General features: G+C 44.6%; 1 protein-coding gene across 1 annotated transcript; it reads right to left on the bottom strand.

Moving 5' to 3' along the window:
- Positions 1 to 17,496: 17,496 nt before the first annotated feature.
- On the bottom strand, positions 17,497 to 19,302 carry LOC147973030 (protein FAR1-RELATED SEQUENCE 5-like). The gene is made up of 2 exons (XM_087524538.1): positions 18,534 to 19,302; positions 17,497 to 18,041 (listed from the first exon to the last, which is right to left on the bottom strand). Exons 1-2 carry the CDS (start codon positions 19,300 to 19,302, stop codon positions 17,497 to 17,499), a joined length of 1,314 nt encoding a protein of 437 aa, XP_087380664.1.
- Between the last annotated feature and the right edge of the window lie 501 nt (positions 19,303 to 19,803).

Raw genomic sequence — 19,803 nt, 5'->3', positions numbered from 1 at the left:
GCCGTCCGCGAGCACCGCGAGTCACCGGCTGCAGGTGGAGGTAACCCGCTATTTCCCCCCACCCTGCTCCCCTGTTTTTCTCGCTCTACTCCCCTGTTTTGCGCTCCATGGAGTTAGGGTTTCGGTGAGGGGGCGGGCACGAGGTTGTCCATGGCGTCCCCGGGCTCCACGTCGTGAATGCTTTTTGGGGGCGTCGCGTTGATACGGTGAGGGGGGGGGGGAGGGGGTGGGTTTGTGCTGGGGCTAGGCGGGATCGAGTGGCTGTAAGGGGATACAGGCGACGGAATCCTAGTTACTGGCGCATATGATTCGTTTTTTTGATGTTGCTTGCTTCTCAAGACACAGTTGCTCATAATTTCGATGGAGTTGCTTAGATTTTTTTCCTGTAATTTGTGAGATGGAGGGGAGGGCAAGGGGATGCATCTGACTGGGGGCAGTTGCTCATTTTTTTGATGGCAGTTGCTTAGTTTTTTCGCTGCAAATTTTTGAGAGAGGGAGGGTCAGGGGATGCATCTTACCTGGGTAGTTGTTCATAAATTTGGTGCTAGTTGCTTAGATTTTTTCCTACCAATTTGTGAGGGGGCGGGTCAGGGGATGCATCTGACTTGGGCAGTTCATGGAGGGGTAAGGGGATGCACTGTTTTTTTTTGGGGAAATGGCTTTTCTGATTTGTTGATTTTAGTTTTAGTTATTGTCTAGATTTGCAACACCAAGTTGATATCCTTTTTATAGTGTTGTTTTAAATTTTACCGTGTGAAACATGACGATGCTTATATCAACCATCGAGTTGCGGTCCTTCATTGCAACTATGATTAGGAGATGAGATATCTCTCATGAATATGCGGCAAAGCCTGAGTGTTTTTTGATCTTTTTTTAGCTAATGTGATGAAGATGAACATGTGGCTTTTTTTGATGAGTAGTTTTTTTATGTGCTTTATTTTTAGTTGCCACAAAATAATGAGTAGTTGCATAGTTATCAATACCCAATTGCTTCTGCAAGCACTAGCAATTTAGTTGTTGAGTTATCTCTGGATAGGGAATAAATGGAGTTTTTGTTCATCTACCAGATATAAATGCTTTTGTATCTGGTTGTATCTGTTTTTCATGAAACATGTTTTTTTTGTGTTTTCTTGTACAGAATGGGTCTGAAAAGCAAAAGGCATGCGGGTAGAAGTGATGGTCAAGATGATGGAGAAGAAGTGGCAGCTCAACCAGCAAGGAGTAATGTTGGACGCAAGCGCGGGCGGGCGAATGAGGATCCTGTACGTGGTGGTTGGGCACAGAAACAGGCCACCAATTCTGCCCGGGGTGGTCAGGCGGGGAAACGGGGCACTGATTCCGCCCCTCGTGATGAAGGAGGGAGAAGTTCGAAACGTGCGAAGAAAGTTGCGGATGAGGTATTTTCCTTATGAAAAAATTGAAAGAAGGGATGCATCCTTGAAATATGTAATGCTCAAGTCAGCATGGCATAGGTTTTCTTTTTGTATATGCACTCCTATCATTTGATAAGCAGCAGAATAGCAGTGTAGCAGTTGCCTAGTTTAGTACTAACAGTTGCAGTTCATTTACAGATCTAGTTGCTTATTTTTAGTACAATGAGTTGCTCAGCTTAATATATTGGGTTGCTCATTTTTTTAAATCTGTATGCAGATTGGTAGCAGTGGGCCACCACCGAGGAACAGGGCGTCACCTTCAAGACTTTTTGTCCTAAACAGTGGCCTCGATGATATACAAAAGGATGCCATTGGTGATATAAGCTTTGGGGGTGTGCTTGATATCGGGACAAGAACAATGAAAGGAGATCTTCTGAAGTTTGTGACGAAGTGTTATGATCCAGAGTTGTCGCAGCTTGTTATCCCAGATAGGGGGAAGATCCCAGTTGATGCAGCAAGCGTAGAAAGAATCTGGGGTTTACCCAGGGGGGCAGGGAAGGTTGCATATGAAGTGGAGCCAGGCGTAGTTAGGTTGTTCAATGAGATGTTCGACATCCCGACAGGGCCCGCGCCATTAGTGACCGAGTGGTGCAAAATGATAAAAGATATGTGAGTTGTTGCGGATGACAAGTTCTTAAGCGCTTGGCTGGTTGTTGTTTATAGCTGTTTTCTTGCACCGACGACCAGCTTGAAGGTGTCACCGCGCGCGTACTCAGCTACGCTGAATCCACGTGAGGTTGTGAATTCAAATGTTTGCCAGTTTGTCATCGACCAACTTAGGCTTGCTTTCATGGGTTTGGGAGACAAGAAGAATACTATATGCTGCTGCCTTTTCCACCTAGTGGTAAAATGATCCTAGGCCTTCCCCCTTGTTTTTTCGTTTTTCATTTCGCGTTATATGTTTCAAGCTGAAGTTTGATAGGTTTTTTTCGCAACTAACATGTGTTCTCATTTTTTTTTTCTGAAACAGCTGGTATACCTTGACTCGCTTGACGTGGACTTTAGGACAGTCCATAAGGATTATGTGGATGAGAGGACGGCAACTGTTCTTCCAAGGGTCAAAGCATGGAATGAAGGTCTGATCAAAGCAGTAATTAAGAAGGACAAGATTAGGAAGGGTGTCTATGGAAAGTTACGAGTAAGTGTCACTTTTACTGTCTGAACATAATTTTTCATAGTTGCTTGATTTTTTTATGCAGTTGCCCACCTATAGGGATTGTGTTGCCTATTTTTTAGGAAGCCTAGGCTTGGTGATTAAACTGGAAAAAGGACAAAAAATGAAAACCAATAGGCTAAGAACTACTACTACAAATTCAATCTCCTAATCTGCAAGTATAGATCACTTTTTTTACTGTCTGAATAGAATTTTTTTTGTAGTTGCTTGATTTTTTTATGCAGTTGCCCACCTATAGGGATTGTGTTGCCTATTTTTAGGAAGCTAGTTGCTCTTCATCATTTTGTCTCCAAGTAGTCATACATGTCCAATTACATTAGTCTTTTTAAGCAACAGTTGCCAATAATTTATAGTTTCTGTAGTTGCTCATTTTTTTGGTGGGTTGCTGTAGGTTTTTGTGATGTCCACAACTGCAGTTGCCATCTTGTTTTTGCCCTAAGTTAGGGAGGCAGTTGCTCATTCATTCCCTCCTCTTTTTTTGAATTTTGTTTGTTCTTTTTTTGCTAACTGAGTTTATCATGTACATTTTTTTACAACAAACAGCTCAAAGCTGAGTTCTCGAGATGTGCAGAAGATAGTGTTTTTGGGAGCATGGATCACATCCAGAAGTTTGTTGCTGCGAGGCTTCCTCAAAACTACAACAACAATGTATTTTTCTTTTTTCACCATGGTTTTTGCCTTTTTTCGTAAGAAATGGAGTGCTTTTTTCGTTTATCGTCGTTGTTCTATAGACTACTCATCTTTTCGAGTTTTGTATTTTTGTATTTTTGCAGAAACAAAGGAGGTTGTCCATGCTGGTCCATGATATGTGCTCTGAAATATGAGTCCAAATTGGGAGGTTTGTTCAAGGGGTGGGCAAGTTGGAGGAGGAGGAGGTTGAACCAACAGGCACAAGTGTTTCTAGGGTCGCAAGCATACGTCAATCATCACGGCAGAAAAAGGCAGCGGCAAGTCCGAAACAGCAGAAGGTTGCAAAGCAAAAGAATACAAGGGCCAGTAGCAGTCACTGCAAGGAGACTTTTTTGGAGCCCAATGACGAGGAGGAGGAATCCGACGAGCAAGAATTTGAATCTTCAGAAGAAGAAGAAGAAGAAGAAGAAGAGGAGGAGGAAGGGAAAGATGAGGACAATCCTGAAGAGGAGAGTTCGGATAATGACGGGGACAACAATGACGATGAGGACGATGACGATGACTATGATGATGATGCTCCGTCATACAGCAGCCCGCCAGCAGCCATAGATCATGACAATGATGATTCACAGCACACAGACGCTGACAACTCCCAGCCACCCATTGCCGGTGAAGAAGATGGTGGAGATGAGGAAGACGACGATGAGGACGATGCTGAAGATGAAGAGCAGGATAGGGAGGAGGAGGATGAAGAGGAACGGGACGAAGAGAAGGAGAGAAATGTGGAAGGGGGCAATGATGAAGAGAATGAAGCAGATAAGAAAGAGGGGGAATCAGAGGAGAAACAGGATGATGAAAAGAGTGAAGAATAGGAAGAAGAGGAGGAACACAGAGAGGATGAAGATGATGATGTGGAGGAAGATGGCGGGGGTGGGAAGAAGGATGGCGAAGATAAGGATGATGGCGGGAGTGGTGGCAACACTAGCACCGACCGGCCCAACAAGGGAGGTGGTGATGATGAGGGAGGTGCACGAAATCCGGGGTGGCGTGGGGGCAGTTGTGACGATGAGGTGCCGCTAAGTACCATCATGGAGAGACTCAAGCGCACTGGCAAGGAAAGAAGTGTGGCAGAGGAAACGATGTCCATCGAGAGCACACAAGGAAGCATCGAAAGTGCCGGCAGTTTTTTCAGAGCAGCTTCGTTAGGATGGACATGCGGAAGGAGCCATTTGAGGTTCAGAGTGGGCCTGTCATTTTAGCTGTAGATGTGGTGAAGATTGGAGATACCCAGTACAAACAGAAATAGGTCATTCCCGAGACCCACGATATCCCTCTTTTCCCGATGCCTGCGATGCCAACTGAGGAAATTTTCTCCATGATGGATTTGCGCCCTGAGATGATGGTAGATGAGTTGGAACTACCAGGTTTTGGCCAAAAAGAGAAGGAAAGAAAGCTTGCAAGAGGAGTTGGAGCGGCTGCCACAAGGAAAGTCAAGAAAGTGAGCCATAAGACAGTTAATGCATGTGTTATGTCTCCAAAAGGAAGAGAGGATGCGGCTGTTCAAAGTGCCGCAACTACGACAACCAGCCAGCAAGCTCCGACAGTTCATAGGCCGACAGATGGAGCGGCAAGTCAGAAAGCAACATCACCAGCAAAAAGCAAGGTTTATCAGAAAAGAGCAGCAAAGAAGCAGAACACAACAACTGAACAGAAAAAACAAGCAACTGGTGAATCAGCAACGACTGAAAACAGGGCAAGTGCTGAATCAACAAAGAGTGAAAACAGAGCAACTGCTGAATCAACAAAGACTGAAAACAGAGAAACTGGTACTACTTTTGAAGCAACTCAGCAAAAAACTCAAGCAACCAGAGTGAGCATGCAGGCAGCAACTGCCCAGGAATCAGCAACCCCTCCCACACAAAGTACAGAGGCAACTGCTGTGCATGAGGAAGCAACCCTTGAGTAGGAGCAAGCAACCGGCCAGGACTCAACAGACAAGCCTCCGGTACTCCCCAACAAGCAAGCATGTTCTGCAAAGGGGAAAGAAATTTCACTGGATGATGTTAGGGACATCAACAAGCTCCTTGAGAAGTGTGTGAGCCCAGGTTCGACGCCACCACTCGCGAGGAGTAATTCTGATGGCACCATACCTGTAATACGGACATCAAATGCCATCAATCTACCAGCAAACGAAGGAGCATGCGATTCAGGTGAAGAAGCACGTTTGCTGCAAAGATCAAAGTCTGGGAGCGCTGTGTGGGATGATTACTGTCCAGCTCCACCTTTCGATCTTGGCATAGATGAGCCAGTAGGAATAACAGGCGAGGAGGGCAAGGCAGCAGAGGATAAGGGGGTTGCAAACGCAGCTGCCACCGGTGACATTGAGTGGGGAATTGACTGGGGCAATATGGACTTCGATGAAGTTGTCGAGGGGGCAGTGAAAAATGCTGTAGGTCAGAGTGCGGGGCACATGTCACCTGCCGGTTTCAGCACGCCAACCGAAGTTGCAAAAACTACCGTTGAGGGGGAATCATCTGGCAAAGGTGCAGCCAGCAGCTCTGAAGCCCCTGTTCCTGAGAAGCGCGAGAGGAGGATACAGAAAGCTCCACCATCACAAAGGTCACCATATGTGAATGTAGAAATGAGGAAGGATTTCACATGCAATGCAGAGTCAAACAAAGTGTATGCACTTGTTATGTTGTTTGGAGGAGGAGGAGGGACGAGAAGGACGTCGCAGGGTGATGATACAACGTGAGTGTTTGTTCCAGTAGCCACTTTTTTCCCTGCTTTTTTCCTTTTTTGCATGCAATGATCTCTCCTATTATTATTATTTTTCTTAACAGAGCTTTTCTTCTTTATTCTACAGGCCGCAAATCATAAACTATCGTGGTTACTTCTGCACAATCAAGGAGCTTGCTCAATCAATGAGGAAGGCAGGATGGATGAAGACACATGTCTTTGAGTTGGGGATTGAAGCAATCATGTACAACAGACAGGTGGGGTCCAAGAAAATAATCATGCATGTTAGGTTTTCGGTAAGAGAAATAAAAACCCACAGTTTTCCCTTTTTTATTTTTTGGCACTGAAGTTTTTGTTGCTTTATTATCTGATTCTACATTTCTCCACAGACCTGGCTTCAAAGGCTCGATCTACATGTGAGGGAGCTGCATGATAGATTCAAAAATTCAAACCGTTTGGATGAGCAAGACATGGTATGGTCCGTGTGTTTTTACTAGTTGTCAAACATGATAAAAGGCTCTATTCTATTTTTTCTTTAGATTTTTTTCTAGAAGTTGATGTCAGGAAATCATAGGAGTTGCTTGAAATCACATGATAAGTTGCTCATAAAAAGCCACTGAGTTGCCTGATAAGCCAGTTTTGCAGAAGCTTCATACACATTTTGTCAGAAGTTTTTTGATGTTTTTTCAGTGTTTTGAGAGTTATGCCAGAAGTTGCCTAAAATTCTATAGAGTTGCCTAAAAATCATAGGAGATGTTGCTCATACGAACATATAGAGTTGCCCAAAAACATATCAGTAGTTGATGTGTTTTTTGGTATGCTGACATGGTTTTTTTTCTTCAAGGTTATGATTCCTGTGCTTGAAAATTTAGACCCAGAGAACCCCAATGGTGCACACCACTACTGGGTACTCAACATCAATATGAGGGACAAAAGGTTCGAAGTGTTTGACTCTTGGAGGATGTTAAAGAAAAGCAAGAGGCTGGATGATGTTGCAAGGGCTATTGTAGCTGCAGTTCGTGTGTTGTGGGACAAGTACTATCCAAAACAAGCAAAGACAATGGACAAGTTCCCGCTTGTGAATATCGATGCACCAAAGCAGATTGTATCATAAGGACCAACCCACATACACACATATCGTTGTTATAAGACGTAGTGTTTTGCTTTATTTTTTGCAAGTGCTTTCTTGACATTTGTTTTTTTTGCAGTGGTGACTGTAGCATATTCGCGTTGATGAACGTGTTATTGTGGAACGGGACGTGGCTCCCGAACTATGGACAAAGCGACATACCAAACACCAGGAAGAAGATGACCATCTCCATGCTGAAGTGTGACCTGAACAAGATTCAATGGCAGGAGATCCTCAAACTGGCCAACAAGTGAACAAATATCTAGGTGCATTTTTTCCTGATCAATGTGTTCCATTAGAGAATATCAAATGCGAATACTAATGTGTTCCATTACAAAACTCACAAAAGATTGCCCCAAACCACCTATAACATGTTTGCTTAAATCACAAGCGTCCATAGGATTTTGCATGTTTTACGAGTAAGGAATATAAGCACAAATGTCAAGCATCCACGTCCACACAGTCTCCAATTTGTGAATTTAAAGCTAGGAAAACACATAAATTAAAACAAGTGCATGCAAATGATTTCATCGTTTGCTTTTTTCTTGAAAGCTGGCAGTTGCTTGATTTCCCTTCTACATTTGCTCAGAAACCAGACCTCAGTTGCTTCATCTACCAGGACACTGTTTGCTCTTTTTTTCCTTACTTTTCCGCTAGTTTTGCAAGCCCAGGGGGGTCATTATCTTCGTGTGGTAACAATCACATCAGCTTCCCTAGGCACGTCGCAGCAGTGTGATCGATTGATTCACAAATGCTGCACTTGTTCTTTTTCTTAGGGTGTAGTTCCAGGGCTGATTTGAAGCGCTTGCTGCGGCTGCGCCCTTTTGTGACTGAACGAGGTGGATCCATAGGAGCAGGGGGGCAGGAGGTTGGTTTGAAGTACTGGGGGCATTAGGGTTTGATGCTTCCCTAGAACGAGCCGCTTCCCAGGCTGCCTTTAGCCTCTTCTTCCTCAGTTTATTCAGCTTAGTAACCTCAGTATCTGCTACTTTCATGTGCCTCCTAACTGCAACGGCTGCCTCATCACTAGTCATTGCCTTCTTGGCTAGTTTTGCAAAATCCATTGTCATAGTCACTTTCCGAACTTGGTTCTCTGACTCAGCGGGCAAGTCATGCGGAGGGTCCTCGCTAGGTGGCGGTGGTGCACTTGGCACTGCATGTTGCGTCCAGCGGCGCTTGATGTAGTTGTTGGAAATATGCCCTAGAGGCAATAATAAATTAGTTATTATTATATTATATTTCATTGTTCATGATAATCGTTTATTATCCATGCTAGAATTGTATTGATAGGAAACTCAGATACATGTGTGGATACATAGACAACACCATGTCCCTAGTAAGCCTCTAGTTGACTAGCTCATTGATCAATATATGATTATGGTTTCCTGACCATGGACATTGGATGTCGTTGATAATGGGATCACATCATTAGGAGAATGATGTGATGGACAAGACCCAATCCTAAGCCTAGCACAAGATCGTGTAAGTTCGTATGCTAAAGCTTTTCTAATGTCAAGTATCATTTCCTTAGACCATGAGATTGTGCAACTCCCGGATACCGTAGGAGTGCTTTGGGTGTGCCAAACGTCACAACGTAACTGGGTGGCTATAAAGGTGCACTACGGGTATCTCCGAAAGTGTCTGTTGGGTTGGCACGAATCGAGACTAGGATTTGTCACTCCGTGTAACGGAGAGGTATCTCTGGGCCCACTCGCTAGAACATCATCACAATGTGCACAATGTGATCAAGGAGTTGATCACGGGATGATGTGTTACGCAACGAGTAAAGAAACTTGCAGGTAACGAGATTGAACAAGGTATCGGGATACCGACGATCGAATCTCGGGCAAGTATCGTACCGATAGACAAAGGGAATTGTATACGGGATTGATTGAATCCTTGACATCGTGGTTCATCCGATGAGATCATCGTGGAGCATGTGGGAGCCAACATGGGTATCCAGATCCCGCTGTTGGTTATTGATTGGAGAGTTGTCTCGGCCATGTCTGCATGACTCCCGAGCCCGTAGGGTCTACACACTTAAGGTTCGATGACGTTAGGGTTATAGGGAGTAGATGTACGTGGTCACCGAATGTTGTTCAGAGTACCGGATGAGATCCGGACGTCACGAGGAGTTCCGGAATGGTCCGGAGGTAAATATTTATATATGGGAAGTCATCATACGGTCACCGGAATAATTCGGGGGGTTACCGATATTGTACCGGGACCACCGAAGGGGTTCCGGGGGTCCACCGGGAGGGTCCACCTGCCCCGGAGGGCCCTATGGGCTGTGTGTGGAGAGGGACCAGCCCCTTAGTGGGCTGGGCGCCTCCCCCCTTAGGGCCCATGCGCCTAGGGTTTGGGGGAACCCTAAAGGGGGGGGCGCCCCCCTTGCCTTGGGGGGCAAGGCAACCCCCCTGGCCGCCGCCCCCTCCTCAGATTGGATCTAAGGGGGCCAGCCCCCTCTCCCTTGCCCCTATATATGTGGGGGGGTGGGAGGGCAGCCGCACCCCAAGTTCTGGCACAGCCCTCCCCCTCTCCCAAGTCCTCCTCTTCTCCCGCGGTGCTTGGCGAAGCCCTACAGGATTGCCACGCTCCTCCTTCACCGCCACGCCGTCGTGCTGCTGCTGGATGGAGTCTTCCCCAACCTCTCCTTCTTCCCTTGCTGGATCAAGGCGTGAGAGACGTCACCGGGCTGCACGTGTGTTGAACGCGGAGGCGCCGTGGTTCGGCGCTTAGATCAGAATCAACCGCGATCTGAATCGCTACGAGTACGACTCCTTCATCCGCGTTCTTGCAACGCTTCTGCTTAGCGATCTACAAGGATATGTAGATGCACTCTCCTTCCACTCGTTGCTAGATTACTCCATAGATTGATCTTGGTGATGCGTAGAAAATTTTAAATTTCTGCTACAATCCCCAACAGTGGCATCATGAGCTAGGTCTATGCGTAGTTTCTATGCACGAGTAGAACACAAGTTGTTGTGGGTGTCGATTTTGTCAATTTACTTGCCGTTACTAGTCTTATCTTGATTCGGCAGCATCGTGGGATGAAGCGGCCCGGACCGACCTTACATGTACGCTTACGTGAGACTGGTTCCACCGACTGACATGCACTAGTTGCATAAGGTGGCTAGCGGGTGTCTGTCTCTCCCACTTTAGTCGGATCGGATTCGATGAAAAAGGTCCTTATGAAGGGTAAATAGAAATTGGCATATCACGTTGTGGTTTTGCATAGGTAAGAAACGTTCTTGCTAGAAACCCATAGCAGCCACATAAAACATGCAGCAACAATTAGAGGACGTCTAACTTGTTTTTGCAGGGTATCTATGTGATGTGATATGGACAAAAGGATGTGATGAATGATATATGTGATGTATGAGATTGATCATGTTCTTGTAATAGGAATCACGACTTGCATGTCGATGAGTATGACAACCGGCAGGAGCCATAGGAGTTGTCTTAATTTATTTATGACCTGCGTGTCAACTTAAAGGTCATGTAATTACTTTACTTTATTTCTAAACCGTTAGCCATAGTAGTAGAAGTAATAGTTGAGGAGACGACTTCATGAAGACACGATGATGGAGATCATGATGATGGAGATCATGGTGTCATGCCGGTGACGATGATGATCATGGCGCCCCGAAGATGGAGATCAAAAGGAGCAAAATGATATTGGCCATATCATGTCACTATTTGATTGCATGTGATGTTTATCATGTTTTACATCTAATTTGCTTAGAACGAAGGTAGCTTAAATAAGATGATCCCTCGCAATAATTTCAAGAAAGTGTTCCCCCTAACTATGCACCGTTGCGAAGATTCGCTGTTTCGAAGCACCACGTGATGATTGGGTGTGATAGATTCTAACGTTCGAATACAATGGGTGTAAGCCAGATTTACACACGCAATACACTTAGGTTAACTTGACGAGCCTAACATGTACAGACATGGCCTCGGAACACGGAAGACCGAAAGGTCGAACATGAGTTGTATAGAAGATACGATCAACATGAAGATGTTCACCGATGATGACTAGTCCGTCTCACGTGATGATCGGACACGGCCTAGTTGACTCGGATCATGTATCACTTAGATGACTAGAGGGATGTCTATCTGAGTGGGAGTTCATTAAATAATTTGATTAGATGAACTTAATTATCATGAACATAGTCTAAATTGTCTTTGCAAATATGTTGTAAATAAATAGCTCATGTTGTAGCTCCCTGTTTCAATACGTTCCTAGAGAAAGACTAAGTTGAAAGATATTGTAAGCAATGATGCGGACTTGGTCCGTAGTCCGAGGAGTGTCCTCACTGCTACACAGAAGGCTTATGTCTTTGATGCACCGCTCGATGTGCAAACCCCTACAACGTCGTCTGTGGATGTTGTGAACACCTGACAGACACATCATGATGACTACTTGATAGTTTAGTGCACCATACTTTACGGCTTAGAATCGGGATTCCAATGACGTTTTGAACGCCATAAGAAATATGAGATGTTCCAAGAGCTGAAATTGGGATTTCAGGCTCATGCCCGTGTTGAGAGATATGAGACCTCTGACAAGTTCTTTTGCCAACAAGATGGAGGAGAATAGCTCAGCTAGTGAGCATGTGCTCAGAATGTCTGGGTGCTACAATCACTTAAATCAAGTGGGAGTTAAACTTCCAGATAAGATAGTGATTGATAGAGTTCTCTAGTCACTATCACTAAGCTACTAGATCTTCGTGATGAACTATGACATGCAAGGGATGGAGTTGATCCCGGAGCTGTTCGCGGTGCTTAAGACCGCAAAAGGTAGAAATCAAGAAGGAGCATCAAGTGTTGATGGTTTAACAAGACCACTAGTTTCAAGAAGGGCAAGGGCTAGAAGGGAAACTTCATGAATGGCAAACCAGTTGCCGCTCAGGTGAAGGAACCCAAGATTGAACCCAAACCCGAGACTTAGTGCTTCTATTGTAAGGGGAACGGTCACTGGTAGCGGAACTACCCCAAATACATGGTAGATAAAAAGGCTGGCAACTTCAACAAAGTATATACGTGTTATTAATGTGTACCTCACTAGTACTCCTGGTAGCACCTGGGTATTGGATACCGGTTCAGTTGCTATTATTGGTGACTTGAAGCAAAAGCTACGGACTAAACGGAGACTGGCTAAGGGCAAGGTGACGATGTGTGTTGGAAGTGTTTCCAAAGTTGATGAGATCACCATCGCACGCTCCATCTGCCTTTAGGATTAGTATTGAACCTAGATAAATGTTATCAGGTGTCTACGTTGAGCATGAATATGATTAGATCATGTTCATTGCAATACGGTTATTCATTTAAGTTAGAGAATAATGGTTATTCTGTTTATATGAATAATACCTTTCATGGTCATGCACCCTATGTGAATGGTTCATTGAATCTCGGTCGTGGCAATACGCATGTTCACGCCAAAAGATGTAGAGTTAATAATGATAGTACCACTTTCTTGTGGCACTGCCGCTTAGGTCATATTGGCGTAAGATGCATGAAGAAACTCCATGTCGATGGATGTTTGGAGTCACTTGATTTTGAATCGCTTGACACATGCGAGCCATGCCTCATGGGCAGGATGACTAAGACCCCGTTTTCAGGTACAATGAAACGGGCAAGTGACTTGTTAGAAATCATACATGCTGATGCGTGTGATCCAATGAGAATTGAAGCGTGCGGTGGATATCGCTATTTTTCTCATCTTCACTGACAATTTGAGTAGATATAGGTATATTTACTTAATGAAGCACAAGTCTGAAACGTTTGAAAAGTTCAAGCGATTTTAGAGTGAAGTTAAGAATCATCACAACAAGAAGATCATGTTCCTATGGTCTGATCAAAAGGGGATTTTCTGAATTATGAGTTTGGCAATCACTTAAGACATTGTGGAATTGTTTTGCAGTTGAAGCCACCTGGAACACCACAGCGTAATGGTGTGTCCGGACGTCATAATCGAACCTTATGAGTTATGGTGCGATCTATGATGTCTCTTACCGATCTACCGCTATTATTTTGAGGTTATGCATTAGAGACAGATGCATTCACTTTAGATAGGACACCATATAAGTCCGTTGAGACGACGTCGTATGAACATTGGTTTGGCAAGAAACCAAAGTTGTCGTTTCTTAATGTTTGGGGCTGCGATACTTAAGGCTTCAGCCGGAAAGGCTTGAACCCCAAAACGGACAAATACATCTTCATAGGATACCCAAAGGTAACAGTTGGGTATACCTTATACCTCAGATCCGAGGGCAAATTGTTTGTCGCTAAGAAAGGGTCCTTTCTCGAGAAGGAGTTTCTCTCGAAAGAATTGAGTGGGAGGAAGATAGAACTTGATGAGGTTGTCGAACCTTTACTTCAACCAGAGAGTGATGCAACACAGAAAGATGTTTTCTGTGGCACCTACGTCTGTTGAATAGGAAGTTAATGATAGTGATCATGAAGCTCCGGATCAAGATGCTATCGAACCTCGTAGGTCGACAAGGATATGTACTACTCCTGAGTGGTACGGTAATCCTGTCTTAGATATCATGTTGTTAGACAACAATGAACCTACGAGCTATGGAGAAGCGATGGTGGGCCCGTATTCCGACAAATGGTTAGAAGCCATGAAATCTGAGATAGGATCCATGTATTAGAACAAAGTATGGACTTTGGTGGACTTGCCCGATGATCGGCAAGCCATTGAGATAAATGGATCTTTAAGAAGAAGACGGACGTGGGCGGTAATGTTACCCCCTATGAAGCTCGACTTGTGTGAAAGAGTCTTTTCACAAGTTCAAGGAGTTGACTACGATGAGAATTTCTCACCCGTAGCGATGCTTGAGTCCGTCGGAATCATGTTAGCATTAGTTGTATTTTTCGATTATGAAATCTGACAGATGGATGTCAAAAACAAGTTTTCTTACCAGTTTTCGCAAGAAAGAGTTGTATGTGATACAATCAAAGTTTTGTCGATCCTAAGGATGCTAAAAGGTATGCTGGCTCCAGCGATCCTTCTATGGACTAGAGCAAGCATCTCGGAGTCAGAATATATGCTTTGATGGAGTGATCAAAGCTTTTAGGTTTATACAATGTTTGCTAGAAACTTGTATTTACAAGAAAGTGAGTGGGAGCACTACAACATTTCTGATAAGTATATGTGGATGACATATTGTTGATCCGAAATAATGTAGAATTTCTGAAAAGCATAAACGGTTGTTTGAAGAGTCATTTTCAAAGGAAGACCTGGATAAAGCTGCTTACATATTGGGCATCAAGATCTATAGAGATAGATCAAGACGCCTGATGATACTTTCAAAGAACGCACACCTTGACATGATTTTGAAGGAGTTCAAAATAGATCAGTCAAAGAAGGGATTCTTACCTGAGTTGTAAGGTGTGAAGTTGAGTAAGACTCAAAGCTTGACCACGGCAGAAGAAAGAGGAAGGACGAAGGTCGTCCAATATGCTTTTGTCATAGGCTCTATACGGTATGCCATGCTGAGTACCGCACCTGATGTGTGCCTTGCCACATGTCTGGCAAGAGGGTGCAAAGGTGATCTAGGAGTGGATCACTAGATAGCGGTCAAAATTATCCTTAGAGGAATAAGGAAATGTTTCTCGGTTATGGAGGTGATAAAGAGTTCGACGTAAAGAGTTACGTCGATGCAAGCTTAACACCTATCCAGATAGCTGTGAGTAGAGATACCGGATACGTATAATGGAGCAACAATTTGGAATAGCTCCAAGTGGAACGTGGTAGCAGCATCTACGATATGACATAAAGTTTTGCGAAATACATAGGGATCTGAATATGGCAAGACCCGTTGACTACAACGTCTCTCACAAGCATAACATGATCAAACCCAGAACTCATTGAGTGTTAATCACATAGTGATGTGAACTAGATTATTGACTCTAGTAAACTGTTTGGATGTTGGTCACATGGCGATGTGACCTGTGAGTGTTAATCACATGGCGATGTGAACTAGATTATTGACTCTAGTGCAAGTGGGAGACTGTTGGAAATATGCCCTAGAGGCAATAATAAATTAGTTATTATTATATTATATTTCATTGTTCATGATAATCGTTTATTATCCATGCTAGAATTGTATTGATAGGAAACTCAGATACATCTGTGGATACATAGACAACACCATGTCCCTAGTAAGCCTCTAGTTGACTAGCTCGTTGATCAATAGATGGTTATGGTTTCCTGACCATGGACATTGGATGTCGTTGATAATGGGATCACATCATTAGGAGAATGATGTGATGGACAAGACCCAATCCTAAGCCTAGCACAAGATCGTGTAAGTTTGTATGCTAAAGCTTTTCTAATGTCAAGTATCATTTCCTTAGACCATGAGATTGTGCAACTCCCGGATACCGTAGGAGTGCTTTGGGTGTGCCAAACGTCACAACGTAACTGGGTGGCTATAAAGGTGCACCACGGGTATCTCCGAAAGTGTCTGTTGGGTTGGCACGAATCGAGACTGGGATTTGTCACTCCATGTAACGGAGAGGTATCTCTGGGCCCACTCGGTAGGACATCATCATAATGTGCACAATGTGATCAAGGAGTTGATCATGGGATGATGTGTTACGCAACAAGTAAAGAGACTTTCCGGTAACGAGATTGAACAAGGTATCGGGATACCGATGATCGAATCTCGGGCAAGTATCGTACCGATAGACAAAGGGAAGTACGGGATTGATTGAATCCTTGACATCGTGGTTCATCCGATGAGATCATCGTGGAGCATGTGGGAGCCAACATGGGTATCCAGATCCCGCTGTTGGTTATTGACCAGAGAGTTGTCTCGGCCATGTCTGCATGACTCCCGAGCCCGTAGGGTCTACACACTTAAGGTTCGATGACGCTAGGGTTATAGGGAATAGATGTACGTGGTCACCGAATGTTGTTCGGAGTCCCGGGTGAGATCCCGGATGTCACGAGGAGTTCTGGAATGGTCCGGAGGTAAATATTTATATATGGTAAGTCATCATACGGTCACCGGAATAATTCAGGGGGTTACCGGTATTGTACCGGGACCACCGAAGGGGTTCCGGGGGTCCACCGGGAGGGTCCACCTGCCCCAGAGGGCCCTATGGGCTGTGTGTGGAGAGGAACCAGCCCCTTAGTGGGCTGGGTATCTCCCCCCTTAGGGCCCATGCGCCTAGGGTTTGGGGGAACCCTAAAGGGGGGCGCCCCCTTGCCTTGGGGGGCAAGGCAACCCCGCTGGCCGCCGCCCCCTCCTCAGATTGGATCTGAGGGGGTCGGCCCCCCTCTCCCTTGCCCCTATATATATGTGGGGGGTGGGAGGGCAGCCGCACCCCAAGTTCTGGCGCAGTCCTCCCCCTCTCCCAAGTCCTCCTCTTCTCCCGCGGTGCTTGGCGAAGCCCTGCAGGATCGCCACGCTCCTCCTTCACCACCACGCCGTCGTGTTGCTGCTGGATGGAGTCTTCCCCAACCTCTCCTTCTCCCCTTGCTGGATCAAGGCGTGGGAGACGTCACCGGGCTGCACATGTGTTGAACGCGGAGGCGCCGTGGTTCGGCGCTTAGATCGGAATCAACCGCGATCTGAATCGCTGCGAGTACGACTCCTCCATCCGCGTTCTTGCAACGCTTCCGCTTAGCGATCTACAAGGGTATGTAGATGCACTCTCCTTCCACTCGTTGCTAGATTACTCCATAGATTGATCTTGGTGATGCGTAGAAAATTTTAAATTTCTGCTACGATCCCCAACAGTAGTGTTCAGGTATCTCATTAACGCCAAGGTGTGTGAAGATTTTCAAGACATGGCAACAAAGCATGCCGTCCCTATGCCACTTGCAACATTCGCAATCGTAGATAGCTGGCTCTGGTCTCACTGTGACTAGGTACTTCCTCGAGCCATACCCTAGAACTTCTTCTGTATTGGGCTCAAGGTAATAGAAGTTTATTCCAGCGAGACGCACATCGTACTGGCCAATCATCTGAAACTCAGTTCTAAACTTCACATAGATGTCCCTAGTGTATGCTTTGTAGGCATGCCTCTCAATGGGGAAACACGACCATCTTTGTGCCTGACGAAGTTGAGAATTGACTTGTGTGGGTTCACATAGCGCTTCAACACAGCATTGAACCCTTTGCTGCGTTGCGTTGACTGAAGGAATGGGAAGAACCTGAATTTGAAGTAACACGGCACCCATGTAGCCCAATCTTCATAGAGTTTCTCAAAGTGACCATGCATAAGACCTTCATATTTCAATTGAAGTGCAGCCCATTTCCTTTCAAACTCAGCCGGGGTGAAACTGAAGTCAATTCATTCATTGAAGTCTTTTACCAAATCCGGGTTCCTAGCCAACACGGGGCAAAGCTTCTCTTGTGCTTTCTTCATTATATGCCAACGGCAGCAACGGTGAATCGTTGCCGGGAACTTCCTCTTGATATAGATTGTGCCATAGCAATATCTTGGTCCGTGATGATGTTGTCCGGAGCCAAACCATCCATTGCTTCTAGGAAAGCATCAAATAACCAGTCATAACTTGAGGCTAGTTCCTGCCGGACAAATCCACACCCGAGCATTATTGACTGCCCATGTCTGTTGATTCCAATGAAGGGGACAAACGGCATATTGTACATGTTCGTGAGGTAAGTTGCATCAAATGACACGCAATCATGATAAGCCTCCGCGTATGCTTTCCGTGCCGCACCATCCATCCAAAACAAGTCTTCTGTCCTGCCTTCTGCATCTGTCTTGCATTTAAAGAAAGATCCTGGGTCATTTTCCATCACCTTGCAAAAGTAGTTTAGTGTTTCTTCAATGTCAATGCCTTTAGTTGGGGCGTTGAGCTTCGAACAGTGGTTATGGATGGCTTTAGTTGTGTGCGGAACAATCAACTCCGAGCCGTAGTATGATGACATTAACATCATCATTTTTCCTGCCATAAAAAACAGAAACTTGTTTTGTTCAGGACTAACTAACCACAATACAGCGAGCAACATGTTTTTTTATAGATAACATAAAGTAACAATTATGCATAAGCAGAACAAGAACGAAGCCTGTATCCAACCAAGTTTTGTTTTTTGATGGGTGATGTCTCTTATTTTATTTTTCAGAGTTGCTCGAAAAATGAACATAGTTGCCTCAGTTTACTTTTCAAGTTGCCAGTTTTCCCCCCTGATCAGGGCTGGCCATGAATCCTAAGCAGCTTATACTAGGATAGGAAACAAACCCAAGTAGTTGAGGTAGGAATAGGCAACACCAAGGTGTTTCTGTTTTGGGTCTTGATTTTTTTAATTACCAGAGTTGCACAAAAAATGAACATAGTTGCATAAAAAAAGAACATAGTTGGCTCAGGTCAAGGTACTTGATGCAGGAGTAAGTAACAGTTCTGTGGGTAAAAAGACTTAACACAATGTGAGTTTTGTACCTGCTGTCAAGTTGCAGTCATTTAGGTGAGTCAGTAGTTTTTTCTGTTCCAGCGGGATTCCTTGGTGAGAACGGAGGTATTTCAAAAGCGATGGCTTATCAATCAGTGGATGGTTATGATCTGCAATAAAAGTGATAACCTCCCATCTGTCATCTTTAAGTTTCACCACCATCTTAGCACGGCATTTTGTTTGCTTCACATTTTCTCGTTTCCTCTTCTTCTTGAAAGTGTGTTCCTCGACATCATCTTCAACATCTTGTTCAGGTGAGCATGGACACGTAGTGTTTTTACTCGACGAGGGAACATCCGGGATCCCAACCCTCTCTACTGGTTTGCGGAACTTGTTACAGCAGAATTGCTGTTTTTCCACCACACCTGTGTAGGCCGACCTGTAAGACGTGTTTGACTTGATTGAAAAGCCCTCCATCAAAGCATAGCGATTGTAGTGTTCCCTCGCATCCTCTAATGTGTCAAAGTGCATGCCAACATAAGGTTGTTGTGGCCGTGATCCAGCTTCTTCATCTTCCAACTCATGTGCCTCATGAACTAAAGTATTAGCAGGAGCAACCATAGGTGGGGGAGCGGCAACACGGTTGTCCGGTACATGAGTAGTGTTAGATCCAACATTGGGGTCAGGAGACTCACCAACCTCCTCCTCCATTTGTTGATGTTCCTGTTCACCCCCTGCATGCAAGAAGGGTGCACCCAACTCGACTGAAATGTTGATGGACTCTACGTCAAGCGGTGGTTCATTCAGATCAATCATCATGAACAATCAACCTGCAACAAATTGTGTGTTAGCCCACCACAAAAGCATGCATGACCTTTTATGAACAAACTAGTTGTAGAATACAAAAGGAGCAACTATAAACACTTGTTTGGGCAATTATAAAGTAAAACAGAGGCAATTCACATCTTCTTTTTTTCCTCAAAAGTTTTCCTGTTCTCTTCTTTTGTTTCCTTATATGTGTTATGTTTCTACCAGTATGACACAGATATACAACAGCAAAGAGCATGCATGACCTTTTATGAACAAACTAGTTGTAGAATATAAAGGAGCAACTATAAACACTTGTTTGGGCAACTATAAAGTTAAACAGAGGCAATTCATATCTTCTTTTCCTCAAAAGTTTCCTGTTTTTCTTCTTTTTGTTTTCTTATATATGTGTTATGTTTTCTTCTTGTTTTTTACACGACATGCGCTGATTCATTTGTGCCTTTTTTTAGCAGCAGATTACAACTTTCCTACCACTTTTGATGATTGAAAAGA

The sequence above is a fragment of the Triticum urartu genome, chromosome 5A (genome assembly GCF_056163025.1).
Source record: "Triticum urartu cultivar PI428250 chromosome 5A, HENAU_Tu73, whole genome shotgun sequence".
Classification (NCBI taxonomy): Eukaryota; Viridiplantae; Streptophyta; class Magnoliopsida; order Poales; family Poaceae; genus Triticum; species Triticum urartu.
This window is presented reverse-complemented; position numbering and strand designations above follow the sequence as displayed.